The sequence below is a fragment of the Columba livia genome, chromosome 1 (assembly GCF_036013475.1).
Source record: "Columba livia isolate bColLiv1 breed racing homer chromosome 1, bColLiv1.pat.W.v2, whole genome shotgun sequence".
Classification (NCBI taxonomy): Eukaryota; Metazoa; Chordata; class Aves; order Columbiformes; family Columbidae; genus Columba; species Columba livia.
Genome location: NC_088602.1, coordinates 72,093,712 through 72,112,863, shown reverse-complemented (window position 1 = coordinate 72,112,863; position 19,152 = coordinate 72,093,712). Strand labels below are relative to the sequence as shown.

Sequence of the window (19,152 nt, the reverse complement as noted above, 5' to 3'; positions counted from 1 at the left end):
AAAAAAATAATTATTTTCACACTTGTCTCTGCATGCCCGCCTGTGTTTTCCACCCCTTCAGAGTTGTCAAGGAAAAGGCTACCAAAACCCACCATCTGGTCTGGTCCCAGCCCTGTGTTTCTACTAGTGAATGGTAGACAGATCACAAGCAGACCAAAACTTTGGCTTTCTGACAGCATTATTCATGGGCCCACCAACATCCAGTGATGTGAGTGATGACCTTAAGATAATGCAAATAATGGGAATGGCTCTGAGGTACCAAAACAGCCAGGAAAACCAGACTGTATATAGGCAGCAATTCACAGGAGCAAGAGGGAGCCCTGATCACTCTCACTGTGCAGTGTCAATATGCTTGAAATAATGTCTTTAGTAGTAATAAAATAGTAATTAACACGGTTTATAATTGGGAACATTTTTCTAGACTTATTTGGTCATTTGTTCTTTAAAAAGGCTTTGTATCTGTGTACAGCTTTGCTTTTTCATATTAACCTCCATTTTCTAAATTTTCTTTTCCTGAATATGTCCCACATTTCCCACATGACAGCACAGGTAGCAATCAGATTTACCATACATTGGGCATAAACACAAGGGAGCTTTAGACAATATAAAATATTTTGGCTGTACATGGAGCACAGCAAGAAAATGACGTAATCTATGAAGTGTTAGAAAAATGTGCTCCAAAGACAGGTTTTCCTCATTCCACAGAGCTGGACTGGGTAGCTGAAGTAATGGCTCTATTCAGAGAAGTCTCTAAAACCCCAGCACCAGATATAAGAGAGACAGAAGCAGCAAACACACCCTGACTACACCCAGCAGCCTGCTGGAGTTTTGCTGCTCACTCTGCCATTGAAATGAGCCCAGCACAGGCTCACCATGGGTGCCAACAATCAGCAGGGGAAATAAAAAAGGACAGCAGTGGTGAAAAAGGCACCACAGAGGTGGAATACAGCATGCTCCTCAAAAGTAACATTTAGACTTAATACAACTGCTCTGTCAGTTGCAGTTAATAATTCCTAACTAATAACAATGACACCTTCATCTGTCTGGAAGCAGCGAAAACATCTGGTACTTGGAACACAACCTTTGCAAATAGTTTCAGGCATCTCAGCCTGCAGAAGTGCAGAGTAGAGGATGGCTCTGAGTCACTACTGTTTGTGAAGAGATTTGTGTTTTCTAACCTTTCTTCTAAAATTAAAATTCTCTGTTAAACTATGGAAGCTGCTTACACATTTGCTGAGAAATACACACACAAAACATAATACATCTAGTAAGTTAAAGGCTGCAGTTCATTTTCTGTCTTGTGAAATTCTTAAAACGATACCAAAGGAAGAAAATTTTGGATGCTTAACCTGCATATGTCTAACAAAATCAAGTCCAGACTGACACCATCTTCTGCTACGGAACATTAGTAAAACTACTGCTAAAATGTGCAGCACCTCTGGCCTTGAAGTAGCTAAGTAAGCCGCTTTTGCTGGAAAACTCTGCTTTTCTTACCTACTTTAATTTCTATAACAACAATCATCATATATCTCTCCAAGACTTTGCTGCAAAGTATAAAGACCTTGAGCTATCATTAAGCAGTTTTGCTTTCTTCACACAAGAGACTCCTATACACAAATTAGGCCAGACTTATGTTTAGGAAGACTTTCAACAAGTAGCATTTTATGATTAGGACTTAAATAAGAAAATCAGGTTTATCCGTAATCATAACAGAGCAGTTACAGTTTCTGGTAGAAGTCCCTCACATACTATTTATGCTGGATAACAATCTCAGTCTGGAGCCAAAACTACAAATCCCCAAAACAGTGTCCTCCAGCTAAACATATTTTTCCATGTGTTTTATGGCAATATATATATTTAAAAGTTGTCTTTACCTGTCGTCCTCAGGAGAGCTAAATATAGAAACAAAACAAAACATAACAGCAAAACCTGTTAAATCAATGCTATAATTTCCTTTAAGTCTTCTATCTTTGAAAAATTTGCTTGGGCATTCTACAGGGCACACAAAAAATTTGAAAAACCACACACAGCAAAATGGTTATAAGCTGCATAGTTATTCTGCTACATAACACACTGCTCTGCTTTTACTGAACTGAGGTATTTCCAACTGATCACAAGGAATCAGCAGAGCAGAGCCATCTCATCTTACTGCAAATAATGCAGTTAAATTGCCGTCAGTACCAAGAGAATCGGGGGTCACTAATTCTACTTAAGGGTTACGTTTACAAACACTTGTCTTGCACAGCAGAGCACACACCTCTTGTATTCTGCCAGAGATACCAACTTTTTGTCTTCTCAAAGGAACTAAGAGATTGCAAATGCATTGGACTGCAAATACCAAGGTGGAAGGGTTTGCTACCTGCCAGGCTGGAAACTAAATGCAGTCTAGAGTTCTAACCAGAAAACATTTCTCACTATAGCTGCTTTGTTACTTGTGTGTATTATACCTAGAAAATTCCAGCCAATAAATTCTAAGAAACACAGCTTACAGCGTCTCAAAGAAAACACAATTTAGATTAACTTATGAACAGTCTCATTAGATACTGAAAGTGATATGCAGTTTATTCGAGAAAAATCATAATTTGTGACCCCAAAACTCAGAAATCAAATGTTTGATACATAATACACGGGATCCCTTTTTTTCCCCAACTTAGCTTAAAATGTCATTCTAAGCACAAATTTATTTGAGGAAACTAGTCTTTAAAAATATTTATAAGAATAGAGTTAAAACACCCAACTCATTTGTCAAATTATTCACTGGCCTTTGCTTTGATCAATGGGAGAAAGACTTTTACATATTTCAAACACCAGTCTTTAGAGTCATCCCAAATTAACATTAAAAAAATTGGGAAAAAAAAATAAATACATTTTTCAAAAAAGGTTTCTGTGTTCTTTCTTGTTTAATACCAGGGCAGGTCAACAGTATTGAAGAAGTATCAGATAGTAATTTTAAATTAGAAAAGACCTCTCTTAATTTTAGGATAGAATCTTGAATATGAATGCCTTGTCATAAAAGCAAGGCAAGCATATCTATTCCCCGATGGATGCCAGGAGCAGAAGAGAGATGATTACATTTACACATGGTTCTGTATTTCTATTTCAGCCTCTGTATATAGAGGTACCAACATGAAAGTGCTTGTGCTTTGGTTAACACATGCTACAAACTCCCACACACATGCCCGACATTCTTGCAAGTGTGGTGCAAGCACACTGCACCATCGTACATGCTCAGTTTCAATCACCATGTATGGATCAGTATCTTTTTACCTGTAATCCAGGACATGGATGCTTTTGTATCCAGGTAGTCCTTCAAACACACTTTTGATCTATTTTAAGAGGAAAACAAAAAATTAACACATTTCCTCCACCCTACTCATTTAGGGAAAAATCAAAAAGTATTTTCAACATTTTCTAAAAATGTATCTGAGCTGTTATTTCTCATAGGAGAAAAATGGTTGAATATTCTCTCTCTTTGTCAAAGAAGAGTTTTGGTGACATCATTTCATTATTAGAAAAGCAAAAGAAAAAGTATGAAGAACAATATCCAGCATTCCCCAAAGACTGTATAGAAATATTCAAAGGGGGAGAAATGCAAACAGACTCTGCAGAGATCTGCATTGCCCATAGCAGACTACATTTTTTCCTCTTATTTATGCAGCACGAACCCTTCTCTTCCCAAAAGGTTTCCATTGTCTCTCAAACCTCTTTGGATTAAAAAGAATTCAGGAAAATGCTTTGGACATTAGCAACTTAAACAAGAGGAGCAGCGGTCACCATAGGAACAGGGACTTCTTAGACTCCAGAGAGCTACTAATGCATTACATAGTGCAAACCACGGCTCTCCTCTGCTGCCCTGAGCATACAAAGGGCAGAAGTGATTAGCAGTGCTACTCCAAAAAGACGACTAAGGGCAGCAAATTGGTAGCACATCGAGGCCTAATTCAGTAGTCAACTCTATTACACAAGACATAAACAAGAAATAGAATATTGCATGTTCACGCTGATTTGGGGTTTGTATTTTTCCTCCCAAATGATCTTTGCCAGTTGAGGATTACTTTCTACTCCTCAAATTCTTCTTCCTCTCCCCAGTCTTCCTATTTTTAAATTGTCTCTGATGAGACTTAAACAATCTAAGTGCTGCTGACTTCCTTGTTTTTTCAAGAGCTTCTTTATCCAAGCACAGAGAAAACCAGGCAAGGGATCAAAGGAGTGGAACTTCCGTGTGCCAGGTGGACTCTGTCCCATCTGACATTTCTTCCACACACACACAATGGCATTGCTACTTGGCCACCACCTAGGAAAATTAAGATGTCTAGCCTACACTAGCAACTTGTGACAGTTGTGATGATACTTTTTGGCTGCAGTGAAGAGTACATCTCTTTCCCATCTGGCCCAGAATCTGGCACAGGGTTAATCCCAGTAAAAGGAATTCAGCGGAGAACCCCAATTAAATGGGACTAAGAAGGAAGCAAAGCTAGAGAAAAGATAAGACGGATGATGTGCTGCTGTATGGCATCCCAGGTGCCTCTCCCAAGAGAAAGGAAAGACAAAGTCTCTGCCCCAAGAAAATGATGGTAATGAAATTAGCACCATTATAAACAAAATTAAAACCATAACATGAACAATAGGGTGCAGAAAGTTAGGAGACAACAATATGATCATGCATTAAATATACATTTTTATGTTGGTGGGCCAGTACCTTTGCAGCATACAAATTAAAACTTTTAATTAAATTAACTAGAAATCAAGTTTTAATAAAACATGCATATATGTATATATTTATATGTATATGCACATTTGTATCTTTTCTTTGAAGTAGTTGCCTAACAGTCTAAACCGTGGTTCATTCCCACTGACTCAATGGGATTTAAGCACGTATTTAAGGACCCTTCTGAGGCTGGAGTGGTTTAAAGTGTGCTCACATGCACTGCTGATCCTGGGCATAAATGAAGAGCGAGAGTTATCTCGGCAGCCTAGATTTCAGAGAGTATCTCACTGCAGTGCACGATGATTCATTCAAAATGTCGTTCCTTAGCAGTTCTACTATTCCTGAGTTGTTCTGATTTCCCCACCTATCACCTGCTCTGTGTAGACAGATTCTCTAGACTGATGCCAGAGTTTCTTCTACAGTCTAAAATCTGGACACGGCGTAATCCTTCAGACATCCTAAATCCCATTTCAGTGCTCAGCTTCTGCAGGAGACCCAAGGTGTGCCCACATAACATAACAGGCAGATGCTGATGGACTTGTACGCCTTGTGCCTGCACTCCACATCAATACTGTGCTGCTGTATCTGAATTCCTCCAGCTGCATTCCAGCCCTGCCTCAGTGCAGGCTGATGGCTCTGAATGATGGGGATTGGTCTCTTCTTCCAGGCAGTTAGCAATAGGACAAGGGGGCATGGGCTTAAACTCTGCTAGGGGAAATTTAGGCTGGATATTAGAAAGAAATTCTTTACAGAGAGGGTGGTCAGGCCTTGGAATGGCCTGCCCAGGGAGGTGGTGGACTCGCCGTCCCTGGAGGTTTTTAAACTGAGATTGGACATGACAGTGCCGTGATCTAGTAAATGGACTGGAGCTGGACCAAGGGTTGGACTTGATGATCTCTGAGGTCTTTTCCAACCCAGTCGATTCTGTGACTCTGTGAACTGCAGCTGATTCATCTCCTGCCATTTGAGAGTGCCACCAGGCTGGTTTGCTAGGACCCTCAAATTATCTTTTTCACTCCCCAGCTTCAAACCAACTATGTTATGGAAGAATTAAAACAGGACAATGAGATTAGAAAGCACAGAAATCAACTCCAGTCAGACCGGTCACAAAAGAGATGTTAAATATAGCTTTAAAATTTAAGATTTTGAAGTCCTAAAACTTTTAAGAACTAATGAGTTTGCATCAAGAGGCAAACAAGAATCTTATGACTTCTCTGTGAGTTTAAAAGCTCTTCTGAAGTAACACTGACAGGGAGGGAGAGGTACTGAAAAATTCTGAAGGGATGGTAAGGCCAAAAGTTAGCCCTAGTAGAAATAGGTCGTTAAAAGGGCTACAGTAAGTGGAAATGTTTTTCATCTATTAATAACATCTGACATTGTTTCTTTCACTAATGTGAGGGAAAGAAAATTAATGAAACCAGAAAAAGGGAGAAAGAGAGAGAGAGGGAGCGGTCCCTCAGAAAGGTCCCATATTTAGAGTATGTCCCCATTCAGGGATTCAGCATAATTTTCTGATCCTCCCAAAAAGATACTTTTATCTCTTTTGCCTGTAAAATCGATAGCAGGCTATTTCATGTGAAACACAAGAAGAAAAGTGAAGTAATCGGTCCTTGCCAGCTGGTAAACCACACACAATATATGACACTGCTACTTCAAAAACATCATCATGTCAGACAAAACAGAGTATTCTCATGGCAAGTGCATATTTTCCAGCTGGCCTCAGGCAACAAAAGCCCTAAGCTGGTTCTGCAGAGCCCATGAGAAAAAGGCAGCTCCTAACACAGGTGCTACCTCCTACTATTGTTTTGCAGAGCCAGCAAAAGAGAAAGGAAGCCAGGGAGGGTAATCACCTGAGAGAGGAATTGTTCAGAGAGCAGTTGACGCTTCACAGCAGCTGGGTCCTTCAGCTCCTCACTGTACTTTTCACCAGCAATCAAAATGCTGAACTCAATCATCTGGTCAGTTACAGGTCTCATTAGCTTCTCATCCTGTTTTTTTATCTCATTATTGATCTAGAAGGGAAGGAAGAGGGGAGAAAACAAGAGGTGACTTAATGTCTTTTTTTTCTTTTGGCCTTTGTTATTTTCCCAGAAATAAATCCTTGTTATTCACCACAGACCGGATTCCTACCTATCCAAGTAAAAAGCATCCCTAGATACATATGGGTGCATAGGGTATGCTATCTGTCAGCAGTACACTACATTCCTAAGCCCGGGTCCAAACATCCTTCTTATGCGAGCCAGAAACTCCTCCAGCTGCTGCAAGCCCAGTGGTTTCTCCAGCTCATAATGGGGCAGAAAACATGAACCCTCTCCATAAATGCTGCATGGACAGGAACACCTCAAGGCACTACTGATGGGTCACACTGATGATCATGGATATATTTAATGACATGTGAAAACTGCAGTCCAAAGCACAGCATGCTCATTTGAGCCATCAGCACCACTGTTCACCTTGCACTGTAACGGGGTGGTCATGAAGCCTGAAGGACAGAGGAGTCAACTAATGATGCAATCCACTAAGCAAGAACATTTTTTGAGAACTATCTGCAGATAATTCTATTTTCCATTTGCACATCTTTACTCTAGTGCAATGCCATTTAGTTGACCCCAGCTAGAAACCAAAATCAGTTGTGTGGGATGTTCATGAGGCGAACTGCAGATACGCCGACAGCTTGCTTGAGCCCAGTCAGCAATATGCTGATTTACCCCAAATTTACTCATTTATCACAAGACTCCTATTTACTATTTCACCTGGAAGACAAGTTACCTTTGCCAAGTTCTACATTCAGAACAACTCCCTGTGTTGTTCAGCCTCAGTAAGTGAAGGATCCCCTCAGAGACATGACGGGCACTGGGGTATCTGCAGGAGTCTCTGCTGAACTGAAGTGGTGGGCTTCAGCTAGCAGGTCTACAGCTGCCCGAGAAGCCCTGCAGCAGTGCCTGTGCAATGCATCAGGGAAGCGTGTAGCTATTGTGGCTGCCACAGGCAGCAGTAAATTCCAAGTCTTACTCTAATTTGAATGACTGAGCAACACAGGAAGAACACTTTCTGCTCGGTTCCCTAGTATTTTACAACCAGCCTGCTATTCCTTGTGGTATACTGAAAGACATGAGAAAAAACAGACCTTGTTTTATGGTTTTGTGCTAAAACAAAAAATTGAGATTTGTGGGGGAGGGAAGGGAATGCTGGCTTAAGCTAACTTCAGCCAAATAGCCAAATATCATTGGCTATTTACATGCAGTTGTTGCTTTTTCCCCATTAAAAAGGTAAAAAGGGAGCCAACAAAACAGACCTTTTTCAGCAAAACTGCAGCTTGCGTTATGTATGGTGCAGGAAACGGAAAAAACTTTCTCCAGAAAGTTTAGTTGCCACCAGTGAGCAACTTAAACATTGTTCAGTGACCCTCTAAAAACATTTAGCTAAATTCTCCTTCTCCTCCCATCCATTTTTTACTAGATAACTTTGTTAAGGACCATTATGACTGGTACACAAAGCTAGTTAGCATCTGAAAGACATATACTCATACGTGCTGCTACTACATGGCTGTTCGCAACACCATGTAGTTTCAATCATTTATCAGTTGCCCAAAACCAAAAGTAGAGTCAATATATGAGTGCAGAAGATGAGCTTTGCTCATTCTTGGTCTTGTAATCTGCAATGCGTTTTGGCTGCACAGAGCAATGATGAGGTGTGATGTAATTGTATAGAGTGACAACACTGTAGCAGCAGCAAGCTAATTCTGGTTTCTTCCTGATTTACTGAGTGGTCCTGTTCTCTGCTCAGGCAGTTCTGTTTCAAAAAAGAATAATGGTGTACATGGGACCAAACTACAAGTGTTCTTGGTATATAATATAAAGCCAGACCCTGGACTTGAGTCAGAAGCTATCTGCCTGTTTCATATTCAGTATCTATTCTTGGAAGCACAGTGTCAGAGCTCCACAGTCAGCCTTGAAAGCTCTAGAAGAAAGTACAGTTCAGCCCAGCTTTGTTTTATGGCCACACTAGGTTACAGAATGGTGCACAGTTAAACCCAGTACTATAAATCAGCTTGTACTTATATGTAGCATGTGCAACTTTGTAAGTTTCTCAGTAAATCCACTGAGAGTTTCACGTTTATAAGAAAACAAAAGCCAGCTGATTCATACCGCTGTTTTGCAAAATTTTCTTCAGTCCTGTAGGCTCATGAATACTGCAGTTGGAATCTAGAGTTTGGGCTTAAACTTTAATCCAGAGGAGCTGTTTCCTGGAAGCAAATACTTCCCTGAGACTTGTGTGGCGGTCAGCACTTCTACATCACTTTTACAGAGATGTGTTAAGTATGTGATGTCAGGAGTTTTGTTTCCATATCAAGTTAAGGGTGACTGTAAGATGACAAGTAACAGCTGACCTATGTAGGCAGAGAGAAAGGAGCAGAGAATTGGAAGGAATCTTCAAGGCTATCTAGGCCACCTCTCTGCTGTCCTATACTGTTACACCACACAGACCCTCAAAACGACTGCTACAGCACTTTAAGGTGTCTCGGAATTCCATAGGAACAGTAATGCTCCACATTCTTCTTGGAGCTTCCAAAGGCCCTAGGTGTTCCCTGTCTGGTCCCATGCCACTAGCAAAATCCTCACCTGATAGCTCAACTGGTCTGTTCTCTCTCACTGGGGGAGAAGCAGCATTGCAAAGCCTCTGCAAATGAAAAAATACCTACCCAGGAACATATTTTAAAACTTTCTAAAGTTAACACCCTGTTTTTATGAAAGCTTAATTTGTGCTAACACATTGTGCTAACAAAAAACTGCAAGTACTAGGAAATGCAAATGACCACAAACAGTATTATTGAGGAAAGTCAACAGTATGCTGACCAAAATTAAGAAACAAAATCACAAAAAACCAAAACACACTCACAGTAGTATCTGCATCTTCAATCTCATGGACAGTACCACCCACAGGACTCTCGACAGAGATCTCATGAGGGGGAGGAACATTGGCAGCTGCATCTGAGTTTGAAAGAGAGCAGTATTATTTTGTTTGGATTTGTTTGTTTGCTTTATACCCAGGTACATGTAGATACACACAGAAGCAGTGCAGCAAGCATAAACTAACAGTAAAATTGTATTCCTGTTGCCATAATCGTGACAGAAACAACACAGGAAGCACCTGAAGAGCCTGAGGAAAAGTATCAAACACACTAATCAGAATAAAATGCTAATGTTCTGTCTAAGCAGATGTACTTCTCGGAATTTGAAGTGCTGTAAAAAGTGCACAGAACTAACTTCTCAAGTAGCATTTTCACTATTCATACAATAACAAAATAATGTCAGCATATAACATGATCTCCAGATCGCAAACAGCATTATTTGAGATGCAAAAATTCACTTTTTTTTTTCCTCAAACCCAAAAGCCATCAAATTTCTTAATTTTCTAGTAATTCAGAACCAGCCTTGACAGGAGTTAGATGAAAACTGACCTCTCAGTGTGGTAACATCAGCATCCAAAGCTGGAGTTGGAGTCCCACTACTGCTAAATAAAAATAAAATCAGAAATTTGAGTTGGACACGGTGAAACAGATTTATTAGGTTTTTATTTATCTGCAGTCTGCTGCCACACCAAAAAGCATGTTTGCAGAAGAAATTTGTCATGGTACTACTTTGCTGGTAACACCACAAAATTAGGCTTCACAATATTTCAGTTATCTTTTGCAGTTTGTATAATGGGTCACTTGCATCACAAAACACATTGTGTGCCTCTCCAGGTTGCTGACCTCCTTATATTCCAAGTGACTTGGAGTCCCACCCAAAATCACATTTTGCTTTCTAGCAGTTCTGTAAAGGAAGCAAATGCAAAGACCAGAGATAAAACACAAAGATAACCTGTAACACTCTATAAAATGCCGAGTTTTTAAAATACTCTCCAGCGCGCTAAAACATAACTACTGAAATCACTGCAAAATGATGGGTTCTTTCTATCATGACTTTTACTCTGCCTATTTGGAAAGGCATCAGTTTCCAAATCCAATTACTGCCTTCACACACACATAAAATAACTCTACACCAAATATGCAAAACATTTCAGATAAAAATCAGATGAAGACTGTCAGCCTGAAGAAAAACCAACAGCTTTGACATGGCTCTTATGGCAAACTGTCTCCCTGGGGACAATTCTGTAAGCCCTGAGCAACTGTCAAGTTACTGAGAGTGAGAGACATGCTCTGACAGAAACAAGTCTTTCTTGAATGAAGAAAAAAATGTTTTTTCAGGTTCGTCATATTTTTAATATACACAGCCCAATCTATAAGATCAGAAGTTGAAGTGCTAGAGAGAAACTGAACTTCAGACTTCAGAAAACCATTGAAGTTCATTGCATTGAGATTTTTCTCTCACTTCTAAAGGAACTCCTTTTTTATTGGTGGTCATACTTGAGCCATAAAATAAGCATTGCAGCAAGGAATCTTCACTGTAGGATATGCAAGCACTGATATTCTGTTAGCCATGGTTCCTAGGCTTGCCAGGTTTCATTTTTGATTCACATACTAGATTATTGGTCTTGCAGTCTGTCCTCAAGCAAAACACCAGTCCAAGTCGATGGATATTTTGCCTCCTTCAGGATGTATAATTAGTCTTTGTATCACTCAGAAAAAACCCCAAAGGCCTCCAGCTCCAGTCAGACAACCAGATACAAAGTTCCATACCAAAGATACCAGGGCACAAGCATATGATCAAACATATGAGCGTTTTACTGAGTTAGCATCTCAAACTCTATTACTCCCCCTGCCTCTCTGAGACCACAACACTTGCCAATAAACAGACCTGAAGACAAACCTGATGTATTTTTCTATTTAAGTCAAGAATCTCTTCACCCATCCTTTCCCAGGAGGCCCAGGCTAGCCCTGTGCATAATGGTTAACTATACCAAAATATAGTAAGTTCAGGGAATGTTAAACTGACAAGGTGAGATCTACACAACTATCATAAAACATTAATGAAAAATAAAATAACCTCCAGATGAACAAAGCAGAAAATACTTATTCAAGAGTTTAAACAGCACCTTTGTGTATTTTCTTGAACAACTAAAGCTGATGAGCTCTATCCAAGCTTTGAAATGTACAGTTATTTGTGTCTGCTTCCATCTCGTGGACACTGGTACCTGTTTTCAGCCAGCACAGCACAAGGGAACTCTCTACCAATTCTTTGACAACCTCAGTAAATCTTAGAATGATTTCCAAGACTGGAAAGCCAAATTCTGCTGGCAAGTATGACTTAGACAAGATATGCTCTCTTATCCTCTCTGTCATTGCCATCACACATATAAAAAGTTACAAGTAACTCATTCAAAAACCACCAACTTCTTTCTGCTGAAAAAACAACAACAACACACAAAACACCTCAACACATCAAAAGGATTTAGACTTTCTCAAGAATGCTGGTTATATTTTAGAGGGAGTTAGTTTTCTTATTTGTTTACAATCTTAGAACTGAAATAATAACTATTACTTAATTATTAGTTATTCAGATTAAATTTTTTCCAATTAAATCCACCTAACTCCAAGCATGCATTACTCTTACCAATTTCAATAGGCATTAGATTACATCTATACCAGAGCATTACAAATTTACAGAATCAGTAAATAAAGCATATTAGTGCATCATATTTAATGATGGTACATGCAGAAGCAAATAAGATTCTTGTTTTCAGGAGAGATGAAACAATTTGGGCTTTTACATATTACAAACTGATTAGCATAACTACGGTCAGAACAAAAACAAAGGTGAAGGGATGTGCAGTGATACAAATCTGCTGCAGGATTTGTAATGTTCTGTTCAGCTGCAGTGCTCAAACCCATCTATAAATATCAGCTGAGTGTTGTATCAATCCCCTTTTCTTTAGAAGGGGACAGTAAGAAACAGGACTTGCTATGGTGGAATAAGTTATGCTCTGAGCTTAACTCAAGACTCCCAGGACTCGATCCAGCCCAGAGGTCAGTGCCCAGCACACCTCAAGGGGAGTCCAGCTGCTGCCCCAGAAGGCACCAGTGGCCCACAGATCCCGTGTCACATCTGCCAGCCTACTGCAAATGTGTGCTGCAACTTAGGGCATCTCTAAAGGACCTAAATGATGACGTGACCAACTGAACTGAGCACCCAGTTCTATGGTGGGTTAGCCCTGGCCCACCCAGCTGTGCTCTCACTCCACCTTCTCTATGAGACAGGAGAAAATGAGATGAAAAAGTTACTGAGTCAAGGTAAAAATAGAAGGTCGCTTACTAATTTTGTCCGCAGGTGAAACAGGCTCATCTTAGGGAAAATTAATTTCTTGCATATTTAAATAGGTTTGGGTAGTAGGAAAAAGATAAACATTAAAACACCACATATTCTCCACCCTTTCTCAGGCTCAACTTCACTCCTGTCTCCTTTACCCAGTCTGGGCTCTCCAGGGGTAGCAGTTCCCTCAGGAAACATAGAATCACAGAATTATAGAATCATTTTGCTTGGAAGATACCCTCAATATCATTGAGTCCAACCATAACTTAACTCTGGCTCTAAACAATGTCCCTAAGAACCCCATCTATGCACCTTCTAAACACCTTCTTGGATCGTGACTCCACTCCTTCCCTAGGCAGCCTGTTCCAATGCCTGACAACCCTTTCTGTGAATAATTTTTTCTTAATATCCAATCTAAACCTCCCCTGGTGCAACTTGGGGCCATTTCTTCTTGTCCTATCACTTGCTACTTGGGAGAAGAGACCAACACCCTCCATGCTACAACCTCCTGTCAGGTAGTTGTGGACAACAACAAGGTCTCCCCTCAGTCTCCTCCAGGCTAAACAGCCCCGTTTCCCCAGCGTGAGTCCTCCCTGGGCTGCAGGGAATACCTGCTCCACCATGGAGCGCTGCCTCCTCCTCCCTCTTTCACCTTGGCATTCCCTATGCCACCATTTCTCATTCTTTTTGTTCCCTCCTCCTTTCCCTGGACAGTGTTTTGCACTTTCTTACACAGGCTTTCCCTGAGGTGCCACCACCATGGCTCCAGGCCTCAGCTGGTCTCTGTGGTGGGTGGGCTGGAATCAGCTGTGCACAACACGGGGCAGCCCTGGTCAGGTACAGCTGTGCTTGCCAATGTACCCATAAGATCAATTTCAATTAAGTTTCTTGAGGTTTTAAAGGAAAAATTATCAAAGTAGACAAGAAAAAACAAAGAGAATGCGATAGTGTAAATTACACTTTCAAAAGAGCAGAAGTTTGCAAATGGAAAAGCCTAAAATTAGCTGTCTAGAGTACTCCTTCCAGATTATAGACATATCAAAATAAAATTCTCCAAATTCTAAGGTCCCAGAGCACTCAGTCCCCGACTCAAGTGAGCAGTGCATGGTTAGTATCATCAGCCTAGACTCCAGGTTAGCCATGTAGTGGCAACCACAGACAAGCAACCCTGGGAGTGCTGAAAAGCAAGGTGAGAATAAGGCCACTGTCATTTACTTACAACATAGCAAAGCTATCACCTTAAGCAGCAGCAGGCCATGCTCTTTGTCAAGGCCAGGTAGTATATTCTTACTGGCACTGAGGGGCCTTTAAATACAAGGCCCCAGGAGCTAACCAATTTTCTGACAAAATTCCAGCTCACAGCTGGCTGAAAATTAAAAGCCAAAGGCTTAAATAACACCTAGTAAAATCCTAATGAATCTAACCAAGCAAGACCAGCCAGGTACTGAATTTGGTCAAACTAACAGTTATCACTTTTTCTCAGGAGGATAAAAATCTTGTTTAAGAAAATGTGCTAATGAACTTCGCTTTATGCACAACCTTGCTTTTCATTGCTTTACCAGAACAGTGAATTTTGCTTTGTTTCTTTTTGCCTTCTACTTCCCATTAACATCTCCTTAAAAAGTAGCAATAGTACTAGGTATCTCTGAGGAAGTCACTCAGATTGCACACAATGCATATACTGATTTGCCTGTACACACTGCTCTTCAAGGTAAACATAGATTCAAATTCTCTTTCAGTCACACCATTTAAGATATTAGGGATTTTTTTTGGCCCAGGATTAATCCAGGGCCCAGGCTTTATCTTTAATTATACCTACACAAGCAAGCCACTCCAAGTGAGAGAACTGCATTCCAGCATGAGAATGTGAGACACATACATATTAAATGTAATTTCTGTTGTCCTACCTGCAAGAATGATGCCCTGGACCACCTTGGCTGAGCAGTAAGCAAAATATAAAAACATACACATATGTATGGAGAGGCAGGAAGGAATATACACCAGCAGATGTCTAAACAGCAGAACGAACAACACTGCACCGTGTTTCCTTGGCAGAAACAACCAGTTTCAGATCATGCAGCTCTGTTAGACACCAGGATCCAGGCAGGTGTGAGACAAGACCCATAAGGGCCTCAGAAGTTGATCTGAAGCAAACAGTGCTTATGGACAGCCTATACATACTAATACAGCAAACACAACTCACAAATACAGCCTATATTCCCCTTTTTCAAACCCCATGGTATATACTTCTGTGTGACATCAGTTGCGTCAGGAAAAGACTCGATAGGTTCCAGTCCACCAAAGCACATACAGAGTCCTATTGACTCGCAGGCAACCATAGAGCCTATGCAAGTTCTTTATGTGCAGCCATACTGTGTTATTATGGAGAAATGCTACTCTGCACCTGTCGAAATGGGGCAGTGACACCATCACACCCCCATGAAATTTTATAAAGGTATAAGTTACATTTTTCCCTACATTACTCTTCAGGGTTTAACACAAGCTCAATTCTGTTGTTGAAGAGGGTGACATCTTCAAATTTGTACTACCTGTACCAGGCATCCATCAGTTTACCAATGACTGGTATTGTTTATCAAATTGAATGTCCGACAGTCTAATTTTCTGTGTCAATCATTTATTTTTCTTAAACATTTTTATTTCAATGGCTATATTGAAGACAAAAGGAGAAAATTATTTTATGGTCTGATTTTCTCCTTTTCATATATTTTAATCACATAATGCTGAAGTAAGTATGCAAATTCAGAAATATTTTTATGCAAGTGCAGAATGCAAGACTGAGCCTTGTATTTAGATTCATTTCCTTTAAACTGTACTTGCATTTACCTTCATTTTTATTTAAGTATTTTTTAAATGCTGACCTTTTTGTTTTAAGTCAAGCAGGACCAATCTTTCATATTTGCTACCTGATAGTAGGGAGCACAAAAGAAAATACACAACTGAAGACGAACAGTGTGGAACCCTTCACATGGGGTAAAGCTGTGCAGATGCTCAAAAATTTCTGAAATGAGCAATATCGTTGCCAAGTCCACATGCAGACAGTAAGGGAGCTCATGTATGTTTCTTCTTCACTGCAGGCAGAACTGCTGAACTGTTCAAATGATCCCAGCACGGAAGACAAACTCTCTTTCAGTGAAGCACATTTAGATAAAGGGTACAAAATTTGAGTTGATAACTTCATTAACCATTGCTGCCACCACCGATGAAATATGGATCCTCAACTGGCTAGTGTATTTCAAAGCAGAGAACATGGAGAGAACAAAGGAAGTCCAGACATGATTTACTGTGACTAATTTCAGTGAGTCCAGAATCAGCAAGTACCAGTCAGAAAGGACATGTGCTTCGGTTAATTTAATTTGACATTAACAGCCACGTCTGAAAAAGTGAAAAAGTAGTGCATTATCTTAAGCCTTTTCAACTACCCCACACTCCTTTGTCTTTTCTTCAGTATGTTATTGTGCATACAGCACTCAAGCAAGGCTCTGACATAAAAGCTCTAGTTTTCTATGGCAACAGCTTGATGCTACTCCTTTGCCTTCAGTTGATTCTCAAGATCTGGCTTTTGACCCCCTATGCATTAGACAAAACGACAGTCCTATTGTCACAAGACGTACATCAAAACTAAGAGAGCAAAAATCACTATGCAAAGCCCCAATAACCTCCTGAACAAAGCAATTGTTAGAAGTCTTTAGTGATGTAGTGCTCCCACACTTCCAACTGGGGCAAAACTCCACAATGTCCACTGGGCTGCTCCATACATGTCTGCTTTATGTCCCATCTATTACTTTTCCTTTGAGGTTTCCTCCTCAGTGGTACTCTAGGTTAATCTTCCAGTTCCTTAAAAGGCCAGGCTGGCTGACATACGTGAATGCGTGCACCAGCCTTACGGGAACAAACTTTCATCCTGCTGTTACGTAATTGTCAGTAATGCCGGATTGTGAGTTATTCTGGGAAGTAAATTACACAAGTACAAGACACCTTTCTGTAGGCTACACTAAAACTATGCTAGCGTTTTCCAGCTAGATAGAGACACAGTACTGACATCTATGTGGGATTATATGACATACACTAAATTACCTAAATCACAGCTTCAATTCTACAACTGTTTATAGCTTTCGGCACAGTTCTGCTTTAATCTAGAAAGGCAGTGTAGTTAAAATGACAAACAGACATCAAGAGCCTGTCTTCTGTTCCACATAAGCCCCAAATTAGGAAATAATTTCACAGAAACAATTGTTTCACAGGAAAAAAAAAAAAAGTTAAAGCTCATAAAAAGAAAACACTCTTCTAGCTTATGGTTGCCTGGGCTATGTTCTAGAAAATGAACCTACTGCAAAATTTCCTTTGTTCTTATCAGTGGAAAAGCAGACTGACAAATATGCCTAATGCTAGGTCTCCAGACTAAAATGACTGCTTCTACACATCCATCAGAGAAACTGGAGCTCCTCGGAGGACAAGCCAGAGCACCTCTGTCAGGCCTCTGCTTCCAGGCATCCTCTGGAGAAGCTGGTCCCTCAAAGTTTACAAGGACAAGATTATTTTTTAAATTTATTTTCTCTGAGAAAACAAAAGCATATAAAAGCTCGGTCAATGCTGCACTCTCAACAGAGAAAGTTCTGAACAGATGTACACTACTCAGTTGACCTGGAGGCCTTGGGGAGTGCTTATGTCAGAGGAGTGTTGAGCTCAACAGGATAGAGAGAACTCAATCTCTTAGGAATTATTTTGCCCTCATCATCATAGGTTATTAATTGTAACATATAATGTTGTGGTTAAGAAATCATTATGAGGATACTTCATTTAGGACATTCAGGCTTTTTTGAAGCCTGTTAAGCAATTGCTCTTCCCAGTAAGTGAATTACTCCTATTCATCACAGCTTTATCTGGCCTGTAAAGCAGGGACTTGAACCTGCCAGTTTTTCAGATGGGTTCAGAACTAGGTTGTTTGGGTCTGAATTGCTCTAAAAATAACAGCTTGGATTGAGCTCTGAGTTGGAACAGAGTAATAATAATTTGAACTGGGTTTTCTTTCCGTTCAAAAAATATACAAAAATAACAGATCAAGTTCAGGTTTGCTTCGGTTAAAAAAAACCCAAACAAACAAACAAAAAAACCCACCATAATTCAGACTTGTTTTCACTTTTATTGCCCTGAAAAAAGCATGAGGAGCCCAAGCAGCCAGTTCCATTGTAACTGGTTCTTAGACCACATCTCTCAAAAGCATATTTTAAAAGTATTTCAGAAACACTCCACTTTCCTGCTTGTTCTAATGATGACCAGGATCACCTTAAAGCCCTTGGAAAAGGTTTGCAGGATAACCAGAACACTAGCACAAGTAACTATGGACACATCTCTTTCCCAAAATAGATTTCCCCCACTAAATCTCTTCAGGTAAATAGCCTGCATCTTTGCCCGACGGCCAACAAGGTGATGACATACTTAAGCAAAAGTACAAGCTCCAGATTGGCTGAGATATTCTGAGCATGTCAAGCATGCCAGGACAGCCTGTGAGACGTGCACATGTGAGAACCACAGGATTGCTCCACCACACTTTCCTATGTGCCCTTTTGCACAAAGGTGAATTTTGTTCATCTTCAGTACACAAGTCAACTCCAGCAGCAGCAAGAACTGGAGAAAGGACGGATCAGGAGCCTTTAAAAATGGAAAATTACTTACCCACATGACCAATCAGTGCAGGAGCTGACAAGAAAAAGAGAGAAATGGTTACAAAATGTCACTACTCAGCCCTGCTGTTATCTCCAGAGAGAATAAAATGCAAGGCAAACACAGATACTCACCTGCCCATTGCTTCCTTTGTATAGGACAGTTTCTGGAAAACAAATGAACAAACCAACTCTAAATATGTTTGAGTACCGTAATGTGAAAGGAATTGAAATGCAATTTATACCACTTTGTTTCCTCCCCTTTGTCAAAACAATTCTTTGTTCTATGTTCATTTGTTAAGTTCAAAATTTATTAACAAAGTCCGGGCTAAAAAGAAAACGTGTCCTAACTTTCCAAAATAAAACTGAAACTCAACAATAGATGCTGTAAAGAGCATTGTCAGAAGGTGCTCTGTGCTTCTGCATTTTCCTGCATTGTTCTGCAGGAACAATGCTCTCTGACCTTTGAGGAGGCTAATGATATGATCCTTTTAAGCAAACGGTCTTAAGA

The 19,152-nt window shown here is 40.2% G+C and overlaps 1 protein-coding gene across 4 annotated transcripts in view; it reads right to left on the bottom strand.

Moving 5' to 3' along the window:
* IMPG2 (interphotoreceptor matrix proteoglycan 2) overlaps positions 1 to 19,152 on the bottom strand; it is a 63,600-nt gene that overhangs the window by 17,046 nt on the left and 27,402 nt on the right. For 3 of the 4 annotated variants that reach the window (XR_010472302.1, XM_021293248.2, XM_021293252.2), the window contains exons 4-10: positions 18,777 to 18,808; positions 18,655 to 18,678; positions 10,170 to 10,222; positions 9,608 to 9,699; positions 6,559 to 6,720; positions 3,268 to 3,326; positions 1,875 to 1,892 (exon numbers count right to left, since the gene is read on the bottom strand). Coding sequence is in view for 3 of the 4 variants with exons in the window: in XM_021293248.2 (XP_021148923.2) it covers positions 1,875 to 1,892; positions 3,268 to 3,326; positions 6,559 to 6,720; positions 9,608 to 9,699; positions 10,170 to 10,222; positions 18,655 to 18,678; positions 18,777 to 18,808 (440 nt within the window). In the remaining variant the exon portion in view is untranslated. The remainder of the gene's footprint in view (positions 1 to 1,874; positions 1,893 to 3,267; positions 3,327 to 6,558; positions 6,721 to 9,607; positions 9,700 to 10,169; positions 10,223 to 18,654; positions 18,679 to 18,776; positions 18,809 to 19,152) is intronic. The other variant, XM_065061505.1, reaches the window with a different exon arrangement.